Here is a 21,007-nt window from a genome sequence, read left to right on the forward strand (position 1 = left end):
ATAATGATGAGTTTCTTTGATTTTACCAAATTGAAAACCTCAAAAAAGTATAAAATCAAGAGGAAGATGGATGATCACAAACCATCAAACCAACCAAGCTGAACTTTTGCTTGAATTTTTGCACCAGGAGTAAAGCAGCATAAAGTTATCCAAAAGCAGTGTGTAAGACTGGTGGAGGAGAACATGATGCAAAGATGCATAAAAACTGTGATTAAAAACTGCAAGGGTTATTCCACCACCAAATATTGATTTCTGATCTCTAAATGACAATATTTTTATTTTGAATTTAAGAGAAATGTTGTTTGTAGTTTATAGAATAAAACAACTATCTTAATTTTACTCAAACATATATCTATAAATAGCAAAATCAGAGAAACTGATTCAGAATCTGAAGTAGTATAGTCAAACACTTTTTTTTTTAGAAAGGACTAAATTGGATAGTGTTTTTTTTCCTTTAATAAATAATATCATCATTTTAAAAGTGCTTTTTATACTTCTTACAGATATATCTGTCTGATATTAAAGTTTCTTTGAGAAATTAATAGGGGAAAAAATATCAGTATGACAAAAAAGCAAAAAAAAAAAATATATATACAAATATAAATCTATAGGGGGCAAATACTTTTTTTACACCTCTGTATATTTTCACATGACTGTTTTTAAAAGTAAAAGCATATAAGTACATATACTGTATATGCAATCTAAATTGTGAAATCTTAACCAACAGTTATTACTATGTGTAATAACACATTAATAACAACATTAGAATATTAAATACAACAATAACTGCAGCAGAAAGCTTCAGATAGAGACCGCAATGCATTATGGGGCTAGAATTCAGCCCGTTACTGTATATATGTACCCATATGTACACATATATACTGTATACACATTTTTATGGGTTTATCATGTTATATTGTATGTCATAAACTTAAATCTACATATATCCAGAGTATGTGTGTGTATACGTAAAAATATATATTTATATATCACCTTATACGTAACATATATGGAAATACCACGTGATTTATGCATCTATGAAGTGACTCATATTTTTCTTCATTTTTGAAAGCTACATAAGCCCACACACAGAAATGCACTATATGACATACTGAAGCTACAGTTCCTTGAGCCACGTTGCCAGATAAACCTCCACAACCCCACAGCTGGGATCGTAATGTTCTGTGGTAAATGAAATCGTTGTACACGACCTAAGACTTGGTCCCGATCCAAAGCTCTGGTCTCAGTGTAAACAGGGGCCAAATTAGCGAGTCGTTTCAAAACAAGCTAACTGTGGCTGATTCACTTAGTCGCACACTTAGGAAGCTTGTACTACATCTCTATTACAGAAACACTTCTTTATAAGACATGAAACGTGCAAAACGGTTCTTCTACAGCACTGCTCAATGAACCCTTATATATTTTAAATCTTAAGTTTAAAAAAAAAAATGGGTATGGGGTAGACCTGGAAAGAGTGTGGAGTGTTAATTAGATATGACTAAACTGGAGGAGAAAAAAAAAACAAGGTAAAAAATATATGTGCGGCACTATTTTACGTTTCATGCGATGCTCATTGCTATCTCACACACCACCAACAGTATAATTCCATGCATTATTCAAATAGCAATGGTGCTTGTTAATATATCTGGTGTACTGCTATCTTGGCAACAGAAAACACAGGTGCGCCACTGACTGAATAAAACCTAGACAGACGGCAACAGTCAGACGTTCATTGCTGTCTTGGCACATAAATTAAAACATCAAGTTATTACTAAAGGGAAGTTGATTTAAAGTTGATAAAAAAAAGATCTCAACACTCATATATTCAGTTAAAGTTCTTTGACAGTTTTTAAATGAACACGAACAACGGAAAGAACGATAAGACCTTTCTTAAAAATGGGTTTCCATAGCAGATGTTTCTAAGAGTGGGGTTTGTATAGAGTTGGGGAGTGAACGTATCAGAGTTTAGGGACAGGGAGTCAAAGCTGGAGCTCATCAGGAGGTGAGCAGCAGGTCGTGATAAGAGCTCAGAGCCAAATTGTCAGTTATGATACCGTAATGTGGTGGTTGACCTGACCGTAAACCAGATCTGAACGTTGAGTTCATTCAGCCAGAGACAGCTTTGGCTCTGTATACATCAGTTAAACACACACACACAGACCCTGAAGGCCACCCAGTTTTTGTAGAGAAAAGGAGTTATGCTGAATTAATTCATGAATTATTACCATATGACCAAAACGTACGCACATATTCTAACATTATATCTAACATTGTGGTTACCAGTGTTGGGCACGTTACTTAAAAAAAAGTAATTTGTTATAGTTAACACTTATTTCTCCAAAAAAGTAACTGAGTTACTAACTGAGTTACTCCACTATAAAAGTAACTAGTTACCAGTGAAAGTAACTATTGCGTTACTTTTGTGTTACTCGCCCCCGTAACCACTGGAGTCCTCCTCACTCTCCATCTCTGGCTAAGGGCTGTAAACACCCACCCACCTATTTTCACTGATGGAGATGATGTGTTCACATGGTTTATTGGTGCGCATGTTCATGCATTTAGGATTATGCCTGTGTGAAACCAAACCAAACAGATGGAAAAAAAAAAACGCTTCAAGCTAACAAACTCGTCAACTGATCTGGATCATAGAAACTACAGGTGTAAAAACGCTCTTTAATACTCAGAAAATCATGTAATGATTCAGAAATCATGATTAATCAGATTACATTTTTTTAAACAATTGACACCACTTTTTAGTAAGTATTATTGGCTCTTGGCATCAGTTATTTGCTATTTGTTATTAGATGTGGACCCCAACCCTCACTCACCATAAGTGTGGAGTCTGGCCAACAAGGGAGACTTTCTCTTGGGTATTAAGTGCACAAGATTACACACTAATGGTGAATGAGGGCTGGTGTCACACTCCTCTGCATTACGTAAAATAACATTTATACTCGTGGCTGTTGCGTAAAAAAAAATACCACTGTGTTTCCTAGGCTACAAAATAATTTCCTTAAGATATAAACAGTCATGGTGCACATCTGTCCCTATAAGTAAAAAAATGCATCTGTAACCTGCAGGATTTCTGCCGCAGTGTCAAGCTATTGTACCATTCAAGGTATGGAATGGTACCATTTTATCTGAGGGTATAATGCAGGATGTGGGCGGAGCTATAAAGCTGGAGGGCTATAAAGCCCATTCTCACACATCCAAACTATGCACACTATATCCCAGTGAACAATGGCTGTTGAACTGATGTTGAAATCGCATAGCTGATGTAAATCACGTCATTTCAACATTAAGTCATTGACCAGATGTGTGCTGGGATTGAGTGTCCAGAGCATTTGGGCCTGTTAAAAGCACAGTGTTGCAAAATCCCAAAGAACATGAAAAAGATCAACAAAACACCAACAATGTGCTGACATTAGTATGCACTGATGTGCCAAAAGTCAATGGATAACTGTATCCAAATTGATTATAAAGCATTACCTCAAGGAATGGTTTGGGAATCCTAGTGGACACATAAATTGTGAGGTGTTATCTTGTGAGTAAGGCTGAACACTAGCCAGCATGCTCATGAATTATACAGCTCTGGAAAAAAATTAAGAGACCACTTCAATTTCTGAATCAATTTCTCTGATTTTGCTATTTATAGGTTTATGTTTGAGTAAAATGAACATTGCATAAAATGAGAAATGGCTGAAATAACAAAAAAGATGCAGAGCTTTCAGACCTCAACTAATGCAAAGAAATCAAGTTAATATTAATAAAGTTCAGAAAGTTTTAAGAGTTCAGAAATCAGTATTTAGTGTAATAACCCTGGTTTTTAATCACCATTTTCATGCATCTTGGCATCATGTTCTCCTCCACCAGTCTTACACACTGCTTTTGGATAACGTTATGCTGCTTTACTCCTGGTGCAAAAATTCAAGCAGTTCAGTTTGGTGATTTGATGGCTTGTGATCATCCATCTTTCTCTTGATTATATTCCAGAGCTTTTCAATTGTGTAAAATCTAAGAAACTCATCATTTTTAATTTTTTTCACTTATAATAACTTATACGTATATGAAGATCATCAATTTCCAACAATCAAGCTACCTTAGGTATACGTCTAGATTGCAAATTATGATTTACTGCCTGGTCTCTTAGTTGTAGGCTATAAGAACAAGCACCCTTTGCTCTAAGCATTTTCTATTTTAGCATTTTAGATCTATGTTCTACTTAAAGGAGCACTAAACTCTCAGACTCCACCATCAACTAAAATTTAAAAAGGCTAAAAATTAGAAGGGTGCTTTGGGAGGGGCACTGAGTGATGTATGGGTTTAGAGGCAGTGCAGGAGGGAGAGCTGATTGGCTGAGTCTGCCTCTGATAGTGGTGAGACGCAGATGGTTGGACATTAGCAGGAGGGCGCTATTATTGATTGACATTGACACATCATCCTCACCTATAGCACAGTTGAACCTGTGCTATAGGCGCTGCAGAGGCAGAAATTACCGCAATAAAGGTGCTTTTTAAAGCTTAAAAAATGTTTATAAAAATTTTAATGACATTACTTTAAAGGTACATATCCAGGCTTATGTGTAATTCCTTACTTTTTCCTCAATTATCCACCATTCAAGCATGATACACTTTCTTGCTCTCCATTCTATTCCCACCTATAAAAAAAAGCCTTAATCTCAGCCGTCACCCTATACATGATGGTTATCTCCACCACCAGAGATCAGAGCCATCAAATCCAAATCCCTTAACCCCGCCGTTAAGCCTTCTCTCGGGGATCTAACCTGAGGAATGCACCGGCAGAACTATAACAAACAAACAACCCTGACATAGAAAGGAATTAAAGGCTCGCGCACTGAGGGAACGGTTTGAAAACGGAGCCTTGTAATCAGCTGTGTGTTGTGGCGTCTAGCAAGGGAGGGGTTCCTCCACAGCCTCCACAGATGTGGAAGTCTCCGGGGAGCCCCTGTGCTCGGCGCTAAAAGCTGGCCCTGACCGGGCCCCTCGTCCTGACGTCTGCGGGCCGTTGAGCTCGGCTCACGGCTCCACCCAAAGCCGCCCGAGAGAGCAACTCGGCTTTCATCATCCTGGCCGTGGTCCCGAACCCGACCCCGAACACGAACCCGGCTCCAGATGTTCCAGCAGCAGCAGCGGCAGCGGCAACAAACCAATGGCTTCCTCTTACTCTACTGGAAGGATTGTCCTGTAAGGGACCAGCGGTGGAGGGACGCTAGGTCTCAAATTCCACCCGTGCTCATGGGTATGTGGGGCTGTGGAATGTTCTGGATGGCCCGACGGGTCAAATGCCTCCAGGGTGGAGGCGCAGCGTGCACGAAACACTTCTTAACCCTGAATACCCCAGCCGAGCAGAGGTTAACGGAGGCACTGAATGCCCCTTTGTGTTGGAAACCACTTAGACTTCACGTCATGCCTTCCTGTCTCACGTCCTTTGTTTTGGAAGGATGTTTCAGTCAGTAATAGGTTTGCAGATGATCTTAGATCCTGTTTGTCAGATCTTAGAAGATATACAAGATATACAAAAGATTTATTGCTGAGCCCATGCATAGCACTTTCCCACCAAAAGAACTCTCATTCTTGGAACAGTTCCATTTGGGTTTATAAGAACCGTGATGCTTTTCAGTGAACCAGCCCACATTTCTACCAGTTTTAGTGGAACAGCAAAGCGGCGGTGAACAGAAGCAGTCACGTTTCACACTGAAGAACCCAGTATTATTCAGTTCCTGCTGCAAATGATGAAAAAATGTCTGGTTCCAGGACCTACTTTTGTTGGTGGAAACATGGCGAACCAGTTCAACAGTAAGTTTGTGAATCAAAACGGTTGGAAAAGCACTAGCAGTGATTTCCAGTACAATCTTAATATTCTGTTTTTTTATGCAGAGGGTCTGTACTTTCCCCTTCGTTACGATAGAAAAGACACTGACACGCCCTAAATCAAGCTGCACAGTTCATGGTTGACGACTTGTATGGAGATTTCTAAAACAGGGCCTAAAGTCCTTTTAGTCAGTTGTCAGTTGCAATTCACACCTATTACAGCTGTTTTTAATTAGTACCACATTTCTATATTACTTTTACCGCCTTTTGTAGAGCAGTGCTTTGCTGCCATCAGCTTCTAAATGAGTTAATGTTTAGAAAAAACATTAAAATGTCTCAAATTCAATATCTGATCTGTTCTATTGTCTGCTGTAAATCAAATATGGGTCTAGGAGATGTACAAACCATTACATTCTGTTTTTAATAATGTTTTTATTAACTTTTACTAAACTTTTATTCCCTGCCAAGCTGCTTGCAGATGTTTGCTTCACAATGACCCGCCATGACCCGACTATCTAAATAAAAGCAGGGGGAAGGAGTTAATCACATTACCATCAGTCAAGGAATGTTATTCATGCCTTCAAACCCTCACACAGGATGTGACACTGTTGTCTTGAGCACGCTGGCTCTGAACAATGTAGCAGGGAATGGAGAGACTACCTCAATGTCCCAATTACTATGGAAAGAAAGCTCTTCATCTGCCCGAGACATTTTATTTATTAATATACATCTGTTAAAATAGCAATCTGCCAAAGTCAGAGCACACCTGGCTCTTAAAAGGGAATAGCAAGTGAAACGCTGATTGATTTAAGAGAATTAGTACATGCCTTTTGCATGTTTTGAGCTGTGCTTGGTGTACTTTTCCAGACGTTATGATAGCAAAGACACACTGACACGCCCTCAATTAAGCTGCTTGGTGTGCGGTTAATGGCTCGCCTACAGATTTCTAAAACAGGGCCCTTGGTTGTTTGTTCTCCAAAGTGCCTAAACATTTTTTACAGTTTAATTAATTTTTTATTTATTTATTACAAACAGGTAAATGCAACGCTTTACAGCCCTGAAACGAAGGAATGCGTGAACAATTTAAACATACGAAACTTATTTCTATAAGCACCTAAGTTGGAACATGGACCCTCTGCTGAGAATTCGAGCTTGATGAATGGTTGGCCTCCTGATCACGGCAGATCTTGTCCTGAAACCTGAAATAGTTTCAGGTTGTAACTCAAACCCTTGTTTCCTAAGTACCCCAACACACACACACATATATAATGCAGGGGTGGGATTCTTCTTCTTCCCCTTAAAATACCAGCTGCCCGCCGCCCTTCCCCCCACTACTACACCACTCCTCAACACGCTGTCAGCACCCCAACACTGTACGGCTGCAGATGTCCGTGGAACAGACCCAAGATCCTAGTCTTAACTTGACATGAGCAGGCGGACTCATCCAGGCCTTGCGTAACTGGATATCTAAATGTTTGATTTATCGCGAGCTTAATCTACACAAACTCCTTTGAGGAAAACCAGTAAAAAAAACCACAGCAGAGGATGCAGGAAACGCTGGGAAAGAGCGGGAAACTGTGGGAGCTTGTGAGGGGGGAAGGAGGAGGGTTTTTTCCCCCCGTATTTCGTATTTCTCTATGCACAAAAGAAAGCTGAGATTGGGGTTTGTGCCTTCTTCCGTCTTTCTGGCTAACCGTAACAAATCCCCGGGGTTTTTTTTTAACACCGTGGTTAAGGGGGAAAGGCAGCCATGAGAAAGTCCTGGTGTTCATATGGAACACAGGCGGGAAAAGGGATGCAACCTTATGTTTTCGATTATGGAACATTAGGCAAAATTGCCCCTGTGTCGTGTTGCTCGCTGAACATTAATTATCCAGGGCAATTACTACAGCGCTTACTACAGCGTTTAAGGGCCTCTGGCTGTTTATTCCCCAGGAAAAATGATGTTTGACATCAGTTGTAAAGTTGTGAAGAGGTACAGAGTTACAGGTATACAGTGAATAGTGAATATTTATAGAGTAATGTTCTATAATCCATATTATGGCAAGAACTACTAGAAACATTAGAAACTTTAATGATGGAACTGGCCCTCATCAGGATTGCCCCAGAAGAAGAAGAAGAGCAAGAGTTCATCAAGAGTTAACATCACTCCAGATAATAAGTATTTTGGTTTGTTTAACATTTTTTAAGGTTACTACATGATTCCTTATGTGTTCCTTCATTATTTTTTCAAACTTTTAAACAATAAAAATGGTTTTGTTCCAATATTAAACAAATTATGAGCACAAACGGCAATAGCTGAACGAACTGGCACTCATCAGGACAGCCCCAGGACAAAAAGAGCAAAAGTTACCTCAGGATAAGGTTGCACAGGATAAGTTCAGCTGAATTACCAGTCCCAGAATTAATAGCAATACAACTAAGTGATAAATGCTTTATTTATTTATATTAAAATGTGTTGCAGGCCTAAAATGCAGGAATAGATGTACATCAACAAATAGAATGAATCTGAGCAGATAGGTAAAATAATATTTGAAAATTTACTTTCCGTAACTTTCGTACTTTTGTTTCCCAATCCATTCATTCTCTGTAGGCTAAGCTGCCTGTGAAGCTCTACCAGAGTGGCACCAAGGCGCTAGCGTAGCTTAGCTTGTAATGTAGCTCGTTAAAAGTCATTGCTGTGGTGCTGTAATCCTGTTTTGATGAGGCAAGTGCTAGATTCATCCAATCTGATGCTTTAAGAGTTTCCACTTGCAGCAGAGTTGCGTGTACCCATGGGCTAATTACACGCTAATGTTTTGACTCAGTGCTTTGGACGGGCTGGTTGTTACTCATGTGAGTTTCTCAGTCAGAATGAATGTGCAGCGCTGTGGGAAAAGCCTGCGTTCTGATAAACGCCTACACCCAACGAACCAGCGAAGCAGGGAACTAAAGACTGAAGAGAGCAGCAGCAGCAGAAAGACGAGACTGGGGTACAAACGGCCTTCTGTTGTTCATTAAGTGTTTGTAGCAAACTAAACGCTGACATGGACTCTTTGGTCCGTGAGCGCCCTTGACGTCACATCTACGGCTCTTTGGAAGTACGAGTTCTTGCACATGTGCAGATGATTAAACTGGGCTGTGTTGTGTTGTGTTGCTGGCGAAAATGAGCACAGCCAATGTACACTGTATTTATTTATTACTGACTATATACACTGATATGCCAAATGCCATGGGGCAGGAGTAGAGGTTGGACACAATATAACACGATAAATTACGATAGATTTTTTTAAATTCCATAAAATTTTAAAGACTTGACGGTCAATTTCACTAACTAAACTTACTAATGCTTCAATACTCCATGTGGTGGCGCTATAATCAAAAGAATGGTGTAAACCTGCAGTGAAGAACAACACCAGCAAAACACCAGTACATCCATAATTACTGGTATTTGCTTATTAACTGATTATTAATGATTTTTAAGACATTTACAACCTAATTAGTAACTATTAATAAACTAATTGTAAACCATGTATAAACCCTTTATAAAAGTAGTCTTATTTTGAAGTGGAACCATTAATTGTGATCTCATCATTATCGTGGCAAAGAATCATGATCATTTTATGTCATGTCGTTGTGTCTTTGGTTTCATGTGGGTGCACAAATATGACTTGCATGGCTTGGAATGTGCAAAAGTCATGTAATAATTCTCTTAATTAATTACAGGTGTGTTTTGGGCATAAAGTGTCATTCCCTTTAAGAACCAGGTGAGCTCTGACTTTGGCACATTGATAATTTAACAAGGCAGCGCTTTTACACATCTGAAAAGCTGAATTTGAGCACTGTAGCATGTTTATTTGTGTGTGACAAGCGGGAGTGCACACACACTGAGCACGCTGCATAGCTAAGATAGGATTGGGTGGCTGACTATTGACTGTTGTCAGGGTTTTAATCAGTCAGTGGCGCTCCTGTATTTGCTGCTACACCTCAGAAAACATCTCACTTCCAAACCACCACACCCATCAGTGTAGCTGTAGTTCTAAACTCTGACGCTATTTTAATGGCGCGGGTGCAAGACTCAAGTCGCTCTCTTGGGTTACACTTCATGATCAATTTGCAATTCTTCCAGTCTCATCACTTTTGGCATGTCAGTGTAGGGCGTGGCACTGTTTGCTTACTTTTGGTTATTCAAGAACTTCCTTGAACGAAGCAAACTTTACTCCACTCTACTCACCACTTTAGAGACAGCATATTTCACATCATCATATTGTATATCAATCAACAATATCATATATATTTTTTTTCTTTTAATCCACCCAATCATATATGTGAGTGTCTCTGTGATGTGATGAGCTCCTCCTTGGCAGCCTAGAGCCATTAATTCATCGCTAATTATAATTATCTATATCCTGAGCTGTCCCCTGAGATGAAGCATGCCCACAGTGGAATGATGAAGTGATGCTTAACTTGAAGTTACCTCATCTCAGTCCCACACCCTCGGGAACATAAAATGACGTGACGCTAACGCTAACGCTAACACTGGCTTTGCTGGCGTGGCCCTGGACTGCATAACTGAAGGGCATGAGAAAATGAGTGGCAATCTCCAGGCCTTGTTTATGTTGGCCAGAGATGTTCCAGATCCTGTTCAGAGAGGGACAGATAGGGCAGAGCGGCAAAGGCTTATTGCCCCCGTCCCCCGCCATCTGTCTCGCTTCTATCACAGAGAAGTGTCTTCTTCACTGTAAAGGCATGTAGAAGATGGACACTTGCTGCCACAGACTTCCAGCCCTCTTTGTGTTGAGACTGTGCGTCTTTGTGTAACGGAGCGGTTCTAAAAAGTTCCCATCCGCTCTGCACTGAAAGACTTGGCTTTGTGTTTTTATCAGACCAATAAAAATGTCTATCATGTCTGCTCTATATTGGGACTAAACTTGGGGGGCTAAACTGGCTAATAGTGTCTTTAGTCAAGGTCTCAGCATCTTAAACCTTCAGTAATGTAATATATAATCACCAAAGCAGATTATAAAAACATATTAGTGCATCTCTAAAAAAAAATGATTATCGTTGAAAAGTTACTTTATTTCAGTAATTCAGTTCGAAATGTGAAACGTACATATTATATAGATATATTACACACACAGAGTGATCTATTTTAAGCGTTTATTTCTTTTATTGTTGATGATTATTATGGCTTACAGCCAATGAAAAGCCAGAAATTAGTGTCTCAGAAAATTTGAATATTATATAAGACCAATTGGCACTCTTTTGGCAGTGTGGGCAGTGTGCCAAGTCCTGCTGGAAAATGAAATCCACATCTCCATAAAAGATATTTTATATGTTATATTATCAAGTCTAAAGTCAGTGCAGTTTTGTTTTCACAGAAAATCTTACAGCACTTCATGCTTCTTCCCTCTGATACTGACAACTTTTATGGAGGTGCGGATTTCATTTTCCAGCAGGACTTGACTTTTTGGGGTTTTCATTGGCTGTAAGCCATAATCATCAAGAATAAAGGAAATACACGCTTTAAAGGGATCAGATTTTGAACTGAATTACTGAAATAAAGTAAGTTTTCAATGATATAATTTTTTTTAAAGATGCACCTGTACTTTTGATCATTAGCTATAGTTTATATCTTATATAGCTCCTTATATAAGGACTTGTTTGTGGACATTAGGCCAAAAATGGGCCAAAAATGGGTTGTAAGACTCTACAGGACTCTACTCACTTTTTAACTCACTTTACATTTCAATGGCAAATTTAATGAATTATTTAATGAATTTAAGTGATGGATGGTAATCATGGATTGTGGTGTGATTGGGCCTAGCTCCATCCATTTTTGCCAAGACAGGTCAAATTATTATTTATATTAAATAATATTACTAAGCCCTAAGCTATTTTTTCTTTTCGTTAAAAAGCTACAATGGGTCATTAGAAGTAATGAAACATCCAAGTTCTGCTTTAAAAAATATATTTAAAAAAGCTTTTATTGTGGTAATTTTCACCTCTGCAGCGCCTTCTCAGGTTCAATGTACTATAGGCCAGGAAGATGTGTCTTTGTGCTTACTTTGGTATGCAGACACAACATCACAATATGCAAATCAGTCAATCAATAATAACCCCCCCCCCCCCCAAGCTGACGTCCAACCATCTGCATCTCACCACTATCAGAGGCACACTGCTGCTGCTGCAGTTCAGCCAATCAGCTCTCCTTCCTGCCCTGCCTCTAAACCCATACATCATCCAATGCCCCTTCCAAACTACAACAGTTTAGCTCAGTTGTTATAAGTTGATTCAACTCAAAGATCTCAGTTCAAAGGTGAATATTGTTAAGTTATGTTTGGAGATATTCCATACATTTCCGTAAAACAGACTAAATTTATTTATACTCATTGGGGGTTTACAGTGGAGGGCTCAAGCTATGTTTTTTAAATGCAATATAATTAATAATTAATATAATAATAAAATGAATTCATCAATGAAATCCATATAGTCACAAGTAAGCCAACATGGTTGTTAAAAAGTAAAAAAAAAAAAAAAAAAGCCTGGCAGAGGGCAGACGGAAGCATATATATATATGTAAATATATATATATTATATATATATATATATATATATATATATATATATATATATATATATATAATAAATGAAAAATTATTATTCAAAACCAAAAAAAAAAAAAAAAAAAAAAGCACTAGAAGTGTGTGAACAGGGCATGTTCACATAACAAAATTAAACAAAAACACATAATTTCCAGTAACGTTGCATAAAAAAATACAATAATTACAAGCAGCTGCCCTACTCTGAACATAACTCATTAAATTTGAAGGCGATTTATGAGACCCAAGCTCTGTTTTTTTTTTCTCCTTTTTGTTTCATATTTTGGCTCTGATTCTAAGCTGCTAGCACTAAGAAATCTACTGATTTCTTTACTGATTCTTCAGTATAGATTATATAATAATAATAACAATGTTACGTAATGTTATGTAATAGGTCATTTGTTTCATTTATAGCTATAAAATGTCAATTTTTATCTAATAAATGATACTATATAGCTCTAAAATATGGTATTACAACTCAAATAACCTCATTTTTAGCATTATATAGATTATATAGATCGGTATTTGCTTTATGCTGTCCAGGCTTTACGCCATGGCTGAGGTAGTGTAATCTGAAAGGACTGTGCAGAATATCCAGATGTTTTGGAGATACATGTTCTTGTCGTACTACACTGGAGTCTGAGTCTGGATTCATTTAGAATTTTTTTTCTATTTATTGAGATATTTAGTTATTTTTTAATGAATATTTCTTTTTATATATTATATCCTTTCCAATGAGACCTTATTTTGTGTGGGGGCGTGGCCAAAAGAGCACTTCCTTTTAAACTGGTGGGCGTCACCGCTTTCATATTTTATGTTAAAGGGTCACTAAACCCCCTGATTTTTGCTGATTTACAGTGAGTTCAAAATTAAAAAAGGATAAAAAATGAGAGGGTAGTTTGGGAAGGGCACTTGGGTGATGTATGGGTTTAGAGGCAGGACAGGAGGGAGAGCTGATTGGCTGAGCTGCAGCAGCAGTGATTGGACGTCAGCAGGGGGACGGTATTATTGATTGACTGATCAAAGTACATCACATCACATCATCCTCACCTATAGCATAGCTTAACCAGAGAGGGCGCTACAGAGGTGGAAATCACCACAATAAAAGCGTTTTTTAAACATTAAAAGTCGTGCCATGTCTACTATTTAGCAGAGGTAGAGTTTGCAAAAAAGATAAAAATATCTAAAATGAATCAAATTTTGACCTGATTTTATTATAAAGCGTTAAACATTTGGTAGATGTTTATACTGTATAGGCAGGGGTTAAATCTAGTTCTACACTATAGTTTCCTTTAAGTTAAAATCTTTATTCAAAATTCTGTGTTCTACTCCAAGAACCAAACAAGGTTTTAAACCTTGAGGAAGTGCCCCCAAGTGTTTTTGTATTTTTGCCCATACAAATATAAAAATATAATAAAATCAATGCTTTCTTCTTGTTGAGGGAATTAAAGGGTTAACCCAGTCATTTTTACCACATGTTTGGTTGGAAAGTGATTCTGAACTGATCACCGCTAAGCTAAATCTCTCACTTCAGTGCAAATTGCAGGAGTGTCAACAATGTAACAGAATAGTGAGAACGGTCATATGTGATAGCCTGCAGGTTTAAACTCGGATGGGCGTGGCCTTCCTTTAGCTTCAGAACCCTTTTAGGATGCTGTTTTTAAAGGATAATCTGTTGTTTGTAGGACTTTTGGGCATCACTTTTATACCATTGCTGTCCAAAGAAAATCAACATTTTTATGGAATTTTAGTTTGAAAGGACCAATAGGAATTCTACAAAATGACCTGAAATAAAGATTTTTCCATTGACGTCCATTAAAAATTAAGAAGGTTTTATTGCTATCCTGTAAAGTTGATGTCTTGGACATGTTTTTTTGTGTGATTTTTAAAAGTAAAATCCATGTGTCTTACCTAATATCCAGCAGTAAAACATACTTCAGGAAAAAACAATTAAATATTGCTAATCATTGTGCACCTTGTGCTCTAAAAAAATAAAGCAAATAAAAAAGATAAAAAAAAGATTACATTAAAAGTTAACATTTCGCACATCTTTACTTTGGGTTCTGGTGCAATTTATTTGCATAAATAATATATATGTATAGGAGTAAAGTATGTCCTTAACTCTTAACTCATCATCAGTGTGTAGTCTTGCCCCCCTGTGCTATCTTCTCTTTTGTAGTCAGCTATACTTTATATTTATAATACTTATATACTTAATGGTTTATAGCAAGGCTGGTGTGTTGTAGGCTATAGGAGCAAGTTACCATTTTCTTTATCAATGAAAGGATAAAATAATTACTCTCAGTCACTAAACCCCCTGACTCAACCCTCAGTTCAAATGTAAAAAAAGGCCAAAAAAAAATGGGAGGGGTAGTTTGGGAGGGGCACTGGGTGATGTATAGGTTTAGAGGTGGGGCAGGAGAAGGGAGAGCTGATTGGCTGAGCAGCAGCAGTGTGCCTCTGATAGTGATAGTCAGCAGTCATTATTGATTGATTATTGATCTGCATATTGTGATATTGTGTCTGCGTACCAAAGTACACGGAAACATCATCCACGCCTATAGCACAGTTGAACCTGAGAGGGCGCTGCAGAGGCAAATTATCAAATTATCACAATAAAAGTGTTTTTAAAGGTTAGGACTAGTTGGGAAGGTAGTTCTGCTTGAGTTGAAAAGACTACACACTGATGGTGAGTTAGGAATGGAGGACACACCCATTATGCCTATAAATAAATAAATAAATACATTTTTTTTTTACAGTTTGACTACAGTTGTGTGGTACTGTACGAGTGGCACTTCTAAGTAGGTACTCCTAATTGGTTTAACGTTTGAGAGGGCATCTACTAGAGGAATCTAGGCCACATTATCATTAGATTACGTTAGATGTCATGCACACACTCAGCCATGCTGTGAGCAGGTTTTTCAAGGGTCATACCGAGGGGTTGTGTTGGGGAGGGGGTTGTGTTGGGGTGGGTGGCGAGTGGCTGCATAATTAAATTTGTGTTTTACCTTGAAAATGTAATTAGTAGTCAGAATGTGTGCTGTGTAAGTGTGTGTGTAAGTGTGTAGAAGAGTGTAAGTGTTTTCTGTACACAAAAAACAAAGTCAAGTACTGATTTCAATTCTTTATATACTCCACAATATATGTCTTTGGAGTTAAATCAACAATATCAAAAAAGAAAAAGAGCTAAAAAAAAAAAAAAGCCTAAACCATTTTTTTCCCATTAATAGCTGAAATGTGTTCGTTTGAAGTAAAAAAACATACAAGTCCTGCTTGAAATTTTTATAATAATTTTCTAACCTTTAAAAAATGCTTTTATTGCAGTCATTTCTGCCTCTGCAGCGCCATCTCATGTTCAACTGTGCTATATGCCTCTAAACCCATACATCACCAAGTGCCCCTCCCAAACTCTGCAGATTATGTGCTCGTGTACTTTGGTACACAGACGCATCACAATTGCTGACATCCAATCATCTGCATCTCGTCACTACTATCAGAGGCAGCTCAGCCAATCGGCTGTCTCTCCTGCCCTGCCTCTAAACCCATACATCATCCAGAGCCCCTCCCAAACTACCCTTTGCATATTTGAACCTTTTTGAAATTTGAGCTGAGGGTGGAGTCAGCTAAAATCAGGACACAAAAATATTCAACACATACTTCCTATTGGTTCCTGGCACAATCTATTTGCATAAATGTGCATAAATGGCATGTTCTGCACCCCTGAATCAGCATCAGCTACACAGGGGTTCCACAATCAAACTGAAACACCTGTAGTAGTATTTTAGTGTGGGAGGTTTCATGGCTAAATTGGAGCAGCCTGGTGGCCAATCTTCAATTAATTGCACATTATTGCACCAGTAAGAGCTGTAAGAGTGTGAAGGTTCAATTAGCAGGGTAAAAGCACAGTTTTACTGCAATATTGCAATGCACACTATAACATTATGGGTGACATACCAGAGTTCGAAAGAGGACAAATTGTTGGTGCACGTCTTGCTGGTGCATCTGTGACCAAGACAGGAAGACGTCTTTGTGATGTATCAAGAGCCACGGTATCCAGGGTAATGTCAGCATATAATACCACCAAGAAGGACCAACCACATCCAACAGGATTAACTGTGGACGCTGTAAGAGGAAGCTGTCTGAAAGAGAGGGATGTTCTTGTGCTAACCCGGATTGTATCCAAAAAAAAAACATAAAACCACGGCTGATCAAATCATGGCAGAATTCAATGTCCATCGAGACAATAAATTATTGTTGTAGGTCATAGGAGCAAGGGAAAATAACATTTAACTGTTTAAATCTGAAATTCTAGCCCTCCAGTTCTTGCTGTGAGTATGTGTGTTTTCTTGTTGATGGTCTCTTAGCAATAAAACCATTTTCCCAGTATAAACTGGAGCTGATTTTTCCTCCACCAGTAGCATGGATGGTAGTGTGATGGTGATGGTGTTTCCATGAGAATAACAGTGCCAGGTCTTCTTCCAAGACCTTCTTCTACTCAGTCTCTAGCCACCAATTTAGGATTTGGGCAGAAATTGTTATCCCGGGCCTCACATGTAGAGCAGTGTCCAGAGCAGACCTCACCCTGTAATTACAGCAGTGGCACTGCTAGCTGCCCTGCTCTCACCTTCACCAACAAGCATATTTAACCCATTCTTGCTTTGATACGTTTTAGAACATTACTCTATAAATATAGAGTAACAGCTATTCACTGCATACCTGTAACTCTACCTCTTCACTACTAACTTTACTGAACTGATGCTCTCAAACACTTTATTAAGAAGCAAGAAATTCAAGTATTTACTCTTTACAAGTTCAGCACAGCTGTTAACTGAAAGCCTGAATTCCAAGAGACTCTACCTCATAAAGCTGACTGAGAAAATACAGCCAAGATGTGCAAAACTGTCTCTATCTAAGCAAGAGGTGTTTCTACTTTGAAGAATCTAAAATATAAAACACTGGTACCACTTTAAAATAAGACTACCTTCATAAAGGCTTTATAAATGGTTTACAATTAGTTTATTAATGGTTACTAATTAGGTTGTAAATGCCTTAAAATATTAAAACATTAATAATCAGTTATAACACCTATGTAGAAAGGGCAACAATATAGATGGCTGTGGGTTCACTATTTGGAAAAGAACAGGTCATTGTTGCCCTTTCTACGTATGTGTTATAACTGATTATTAATGATTTGAAGGCATTTACAACCTAATTAGTAACCATTAATAAACGAATTGTAAACCCTTTATAAACCCTTTATAAAGGTAGTCTTATTTTAAAGTGGTACTTACTTAACATTCTAAACCTTTACTGGTACTGTACATAATGGACATTTTAATTTTTTAAAATATTTTTCAAATATTTAATCTTAGAGTTTTTACAACATTTTTTCTAGTATTTTATATACTCTATATCTGTATAGAGTTTGTATATATTGTTCTGTATACATTCCTCACATATCTGTCTCATTTCTGTGGCGCTGTAATATTGTTAATTCCCTCCCTCTATCTTGTCTTGTCTTCTCTTGTCTTATTGCATCTTATTACCCTTGTTTATACACTTTTGTTAAAAGTATTTCTGTTTCTATTGTCCATTATTGTGTTTTTTTTTGTCTATAACTTTATGTTAGGAGGAATTGATCTACATTATATGTATCGAAAGTGTTATAAATCGTATTTTATTCGTATTCTTTTATTATTAACATCACCTTTTCTTTGCTGTATGTTGTTACATTTGTTTATACACTTTTGTTCGTAGTTTTTCTGTTTCTATTGTCCATTATTGTGTTTTTTTGTCTATAACCTTATGTTAGGAAACATTCAGCTGCATTATATGTATGAAAAGTGCTATAAAAAGTATTTTTATACATATAATATATATATTTTTTATTAAGAACATCACCTTTTCTTTGCTGTATCTTATACATTTGTTTATATACTTTTGTCACTTGTTTTTTTCTGTTTCTATTTTATTATTTAACCTTTATTTTACCAGGCAAATCATTAAGAACAACTTCTTATTTACTAAGCATAGCCTTTTGAAAAAAAAAAAAAAAAAACATATAACACACAAACAATACTACATGGGAGTAAAATATATATGTTTATATATTGTTATATTGTTCGTTATTGTGTTATTGTTCCACTACCTTATGTTGAGCTGCATTACATTTGTGAAAAGTGCCATAAAAAGACATTTTATTCTTATTTTTATTATTTTAAGTGATTATTTGAAGTGATTTTAAGTGATTATTTCATAACATCACTTTTTCTTAGTAAAATCAGAACACACATGCGCTCACTTCCCTTCCTTTTGCCACAAAAACATACACACAGTCTCCCTCAGCCAATCAAACGCCCACTATAAACACTCCTTTCTCCTTCCTTACACGAGCATGAAGCAGCAAACTCACACTATGATTCACTGAATCACTGAATCAATGAATCAGTGAATCATTGAATCACTGAATCACATCTTTTTGTGGGGCAGAATCAACACAAAGCCACTGTAAAACGTGATCCGCTCAGAAAGTATCGTTGGTAAGAGAGGAAAACATATGGAAGTTGTGGAAAAAGTGAAAGAGCGAAGAGAAAAAAAAAAACCCGAAAAAACGATGTTTTACTGTCTCGTGTTTTCCATCCCTCCGCTGCTGCTCCTACTCACACACACACACACACACACACACTTACACACACACCCCCGTTCAGCTCATACGCCTGCCCTGTCTGCTCCACCCAGTCCACCCAGTCAGAGAGGAGGATATACTCCATAATTACCATCAACGGCAACTTTCCACTCCACGCCAGGCGGCCTCTTTGTTTCAGGTTCCCGCTAACTTTTTAAACACACTGCTACAAACCCTTTAAATATAGTCTAAATATTTAATATTACAAGACTAAGAATTGAATTAAACACTTTTTTTTAATTTTAGCATATAAATAAATTCAAACAAATATAAAGAAATCAGTTAAAGAACTAGAGTTAAAGAAGCTTATAATATTCTGTTTAACTTGAATAAAAAAATCATATTTTTGTGCATCTTCTGAACAAACATGGAGAACTGCTAACAAACATCTTTATCTTTCATCTTCACCACATCAAACCACTTTTAAAACACACTATTTATATATTTATGATTAGTTCTGATATTAGAAAAATAATTTTAATGCATGAACAACTAATAAACATCTGGAATCCGTTTATATCTGTTCTAGCATATCTTGTGGAGTCCCACAGGGTTCTATTATAGGGTCTGTTTAAGGTTAAATAAACTGAACTGTGCTAATTGAAACATTACATAATACAGGGGTGTATGTGGGTAAAAAATATATGCATAACTGGATTGCTAAGGTGTGGACATATGTTACAATGCCCACAATGGGTCAAGGAGATACATTTTTTTTTATTTATTTATTTATTTTTTTTTACATTTTAGATAAAAAATTTCAAAATGTTCACTTTTCAAGCCAGGAAAACAAACGAAAAAAAGATTACAAGAATCTCTAATTATCCAATTTTGCATGTTGTAACAAACTTGTTTGGATAAAAATTTGGATCCGAATTTGGAGAGAAAATTAAAAATAAAAATCACGTAAAAATATATATATATTTTTTCATTTTCCCTAAAATTTATTCCAATTACATTCCTTTTTTTTTACTTTAATACATGAGGAAAATAAAATAATAAATGCAAAGTTATACACCAATTCTTTTTTTATTTTATTTAGCTTCAAAAACCTGTCAAAAATTCTCAAAAAGTCACTATTGCCCTAATTTATCTAACTTTGATCCGCAGAAAACCAAGCCAAACCACAAACCAAGCTCAGCATATTATTCCAAAATTACAAGGAAATTTAAAGAAGTTTAAGGAACAAAAGAAATTGCCTTGAATCAGAAGGAATGAGCCCAAAAAATTGCACATATTTTGCAAAAAAAAAAAAAAAAAAAAAATATATATATATATACATATATATATATATATATATATATATATATATATATATATGTATATATATATATATAGTAGGCCTGTTTACTTACTGTGGAAGAGCAGAACACACAGGACCAAAGCCAGAGCCATCCTTCTCCACATCTCATTCATTCTCCTCGTGGCCATCCTCCTTTGTGAGTGAGCTGCTGTCTCTCTCTCTCTGTGTGAGTGTGTGTGTGGAGTGTTGGGCGTGCGAGAGCCGTGCGAGAGCCGTGCGAGGGCTGGGAGGGTTTAGGGGTTTCCTGTGGCCGAGAACGTGCACTGCGCGGGACACACTGGCAGGATAAAGCCTGGTTTGTGTGCTCGGGTGGATTTATATGGCCCCGACCACTACCTCTCTCTCTCTCTCTCTCTCTCTCTCTTTCTCTCTCGCTCTATCTCTCTCTCTTTCCCCACACCCCCTGTCTCACTGGCTTGTCTAACCTCTCCCCTCTCTGTAAAACAAACTGGGCCTGAGTAGAGAGTACAGAAAGAGAGAAAGAGAGAGAGAGAGAGAGAGAGAGAGAGAAAGAGAGGGAGGAGAGAGAGAGAGACACATGTGTGTAATTTAGAAGAGTGTATTGAGTGTATTAAGGAAACACTGTGTTGTATATTTGGTGTGAATG

General features: G+C 37.3%; 1 protein-coding gene across 1 annotated transcript in view; it reads right to left on the reverse strand.

Annotated features, from left to right (window-relative positions):
- cd34 (CD34 molecule) overlaps nt 1-20,738 on the reverse strand; it is a 39,144-nt gene extending 18,406 nt beyond the window's left edge. Inside the window, exon 1 of the mRNA XM_049462787.1 lies at nt 20,453-20,738. Coding sequence (XP_049318744.1) covers nt 20,453-20,528 — 76 coding nt within the window. The 5' untranslated portion in view covers nt 20,529-20,738. The remainder of the gene's footprint in view (nt 1-20,452) is intronic.
- Nucleotides 20,739-21,007: the final 269 nt, after the last annotated feature.

Source organism: Astyanax mexicanus, chromosome 13 (assembly GCF_023375975.1).
Source record: "Astyanax mexicanus isolate ESR-SI-001 chromosome 13, AstMex3_surface, whole genome shotgun sequence".
In the NCBI taxonomy this organism is placed as follows: domain Eukaryota; kingdom Metazoa; phylum Chordata; class Actinopteri; order Characiformes; family Acestrorhamphidae; genus Astyanax; species Astyanax mexicanus.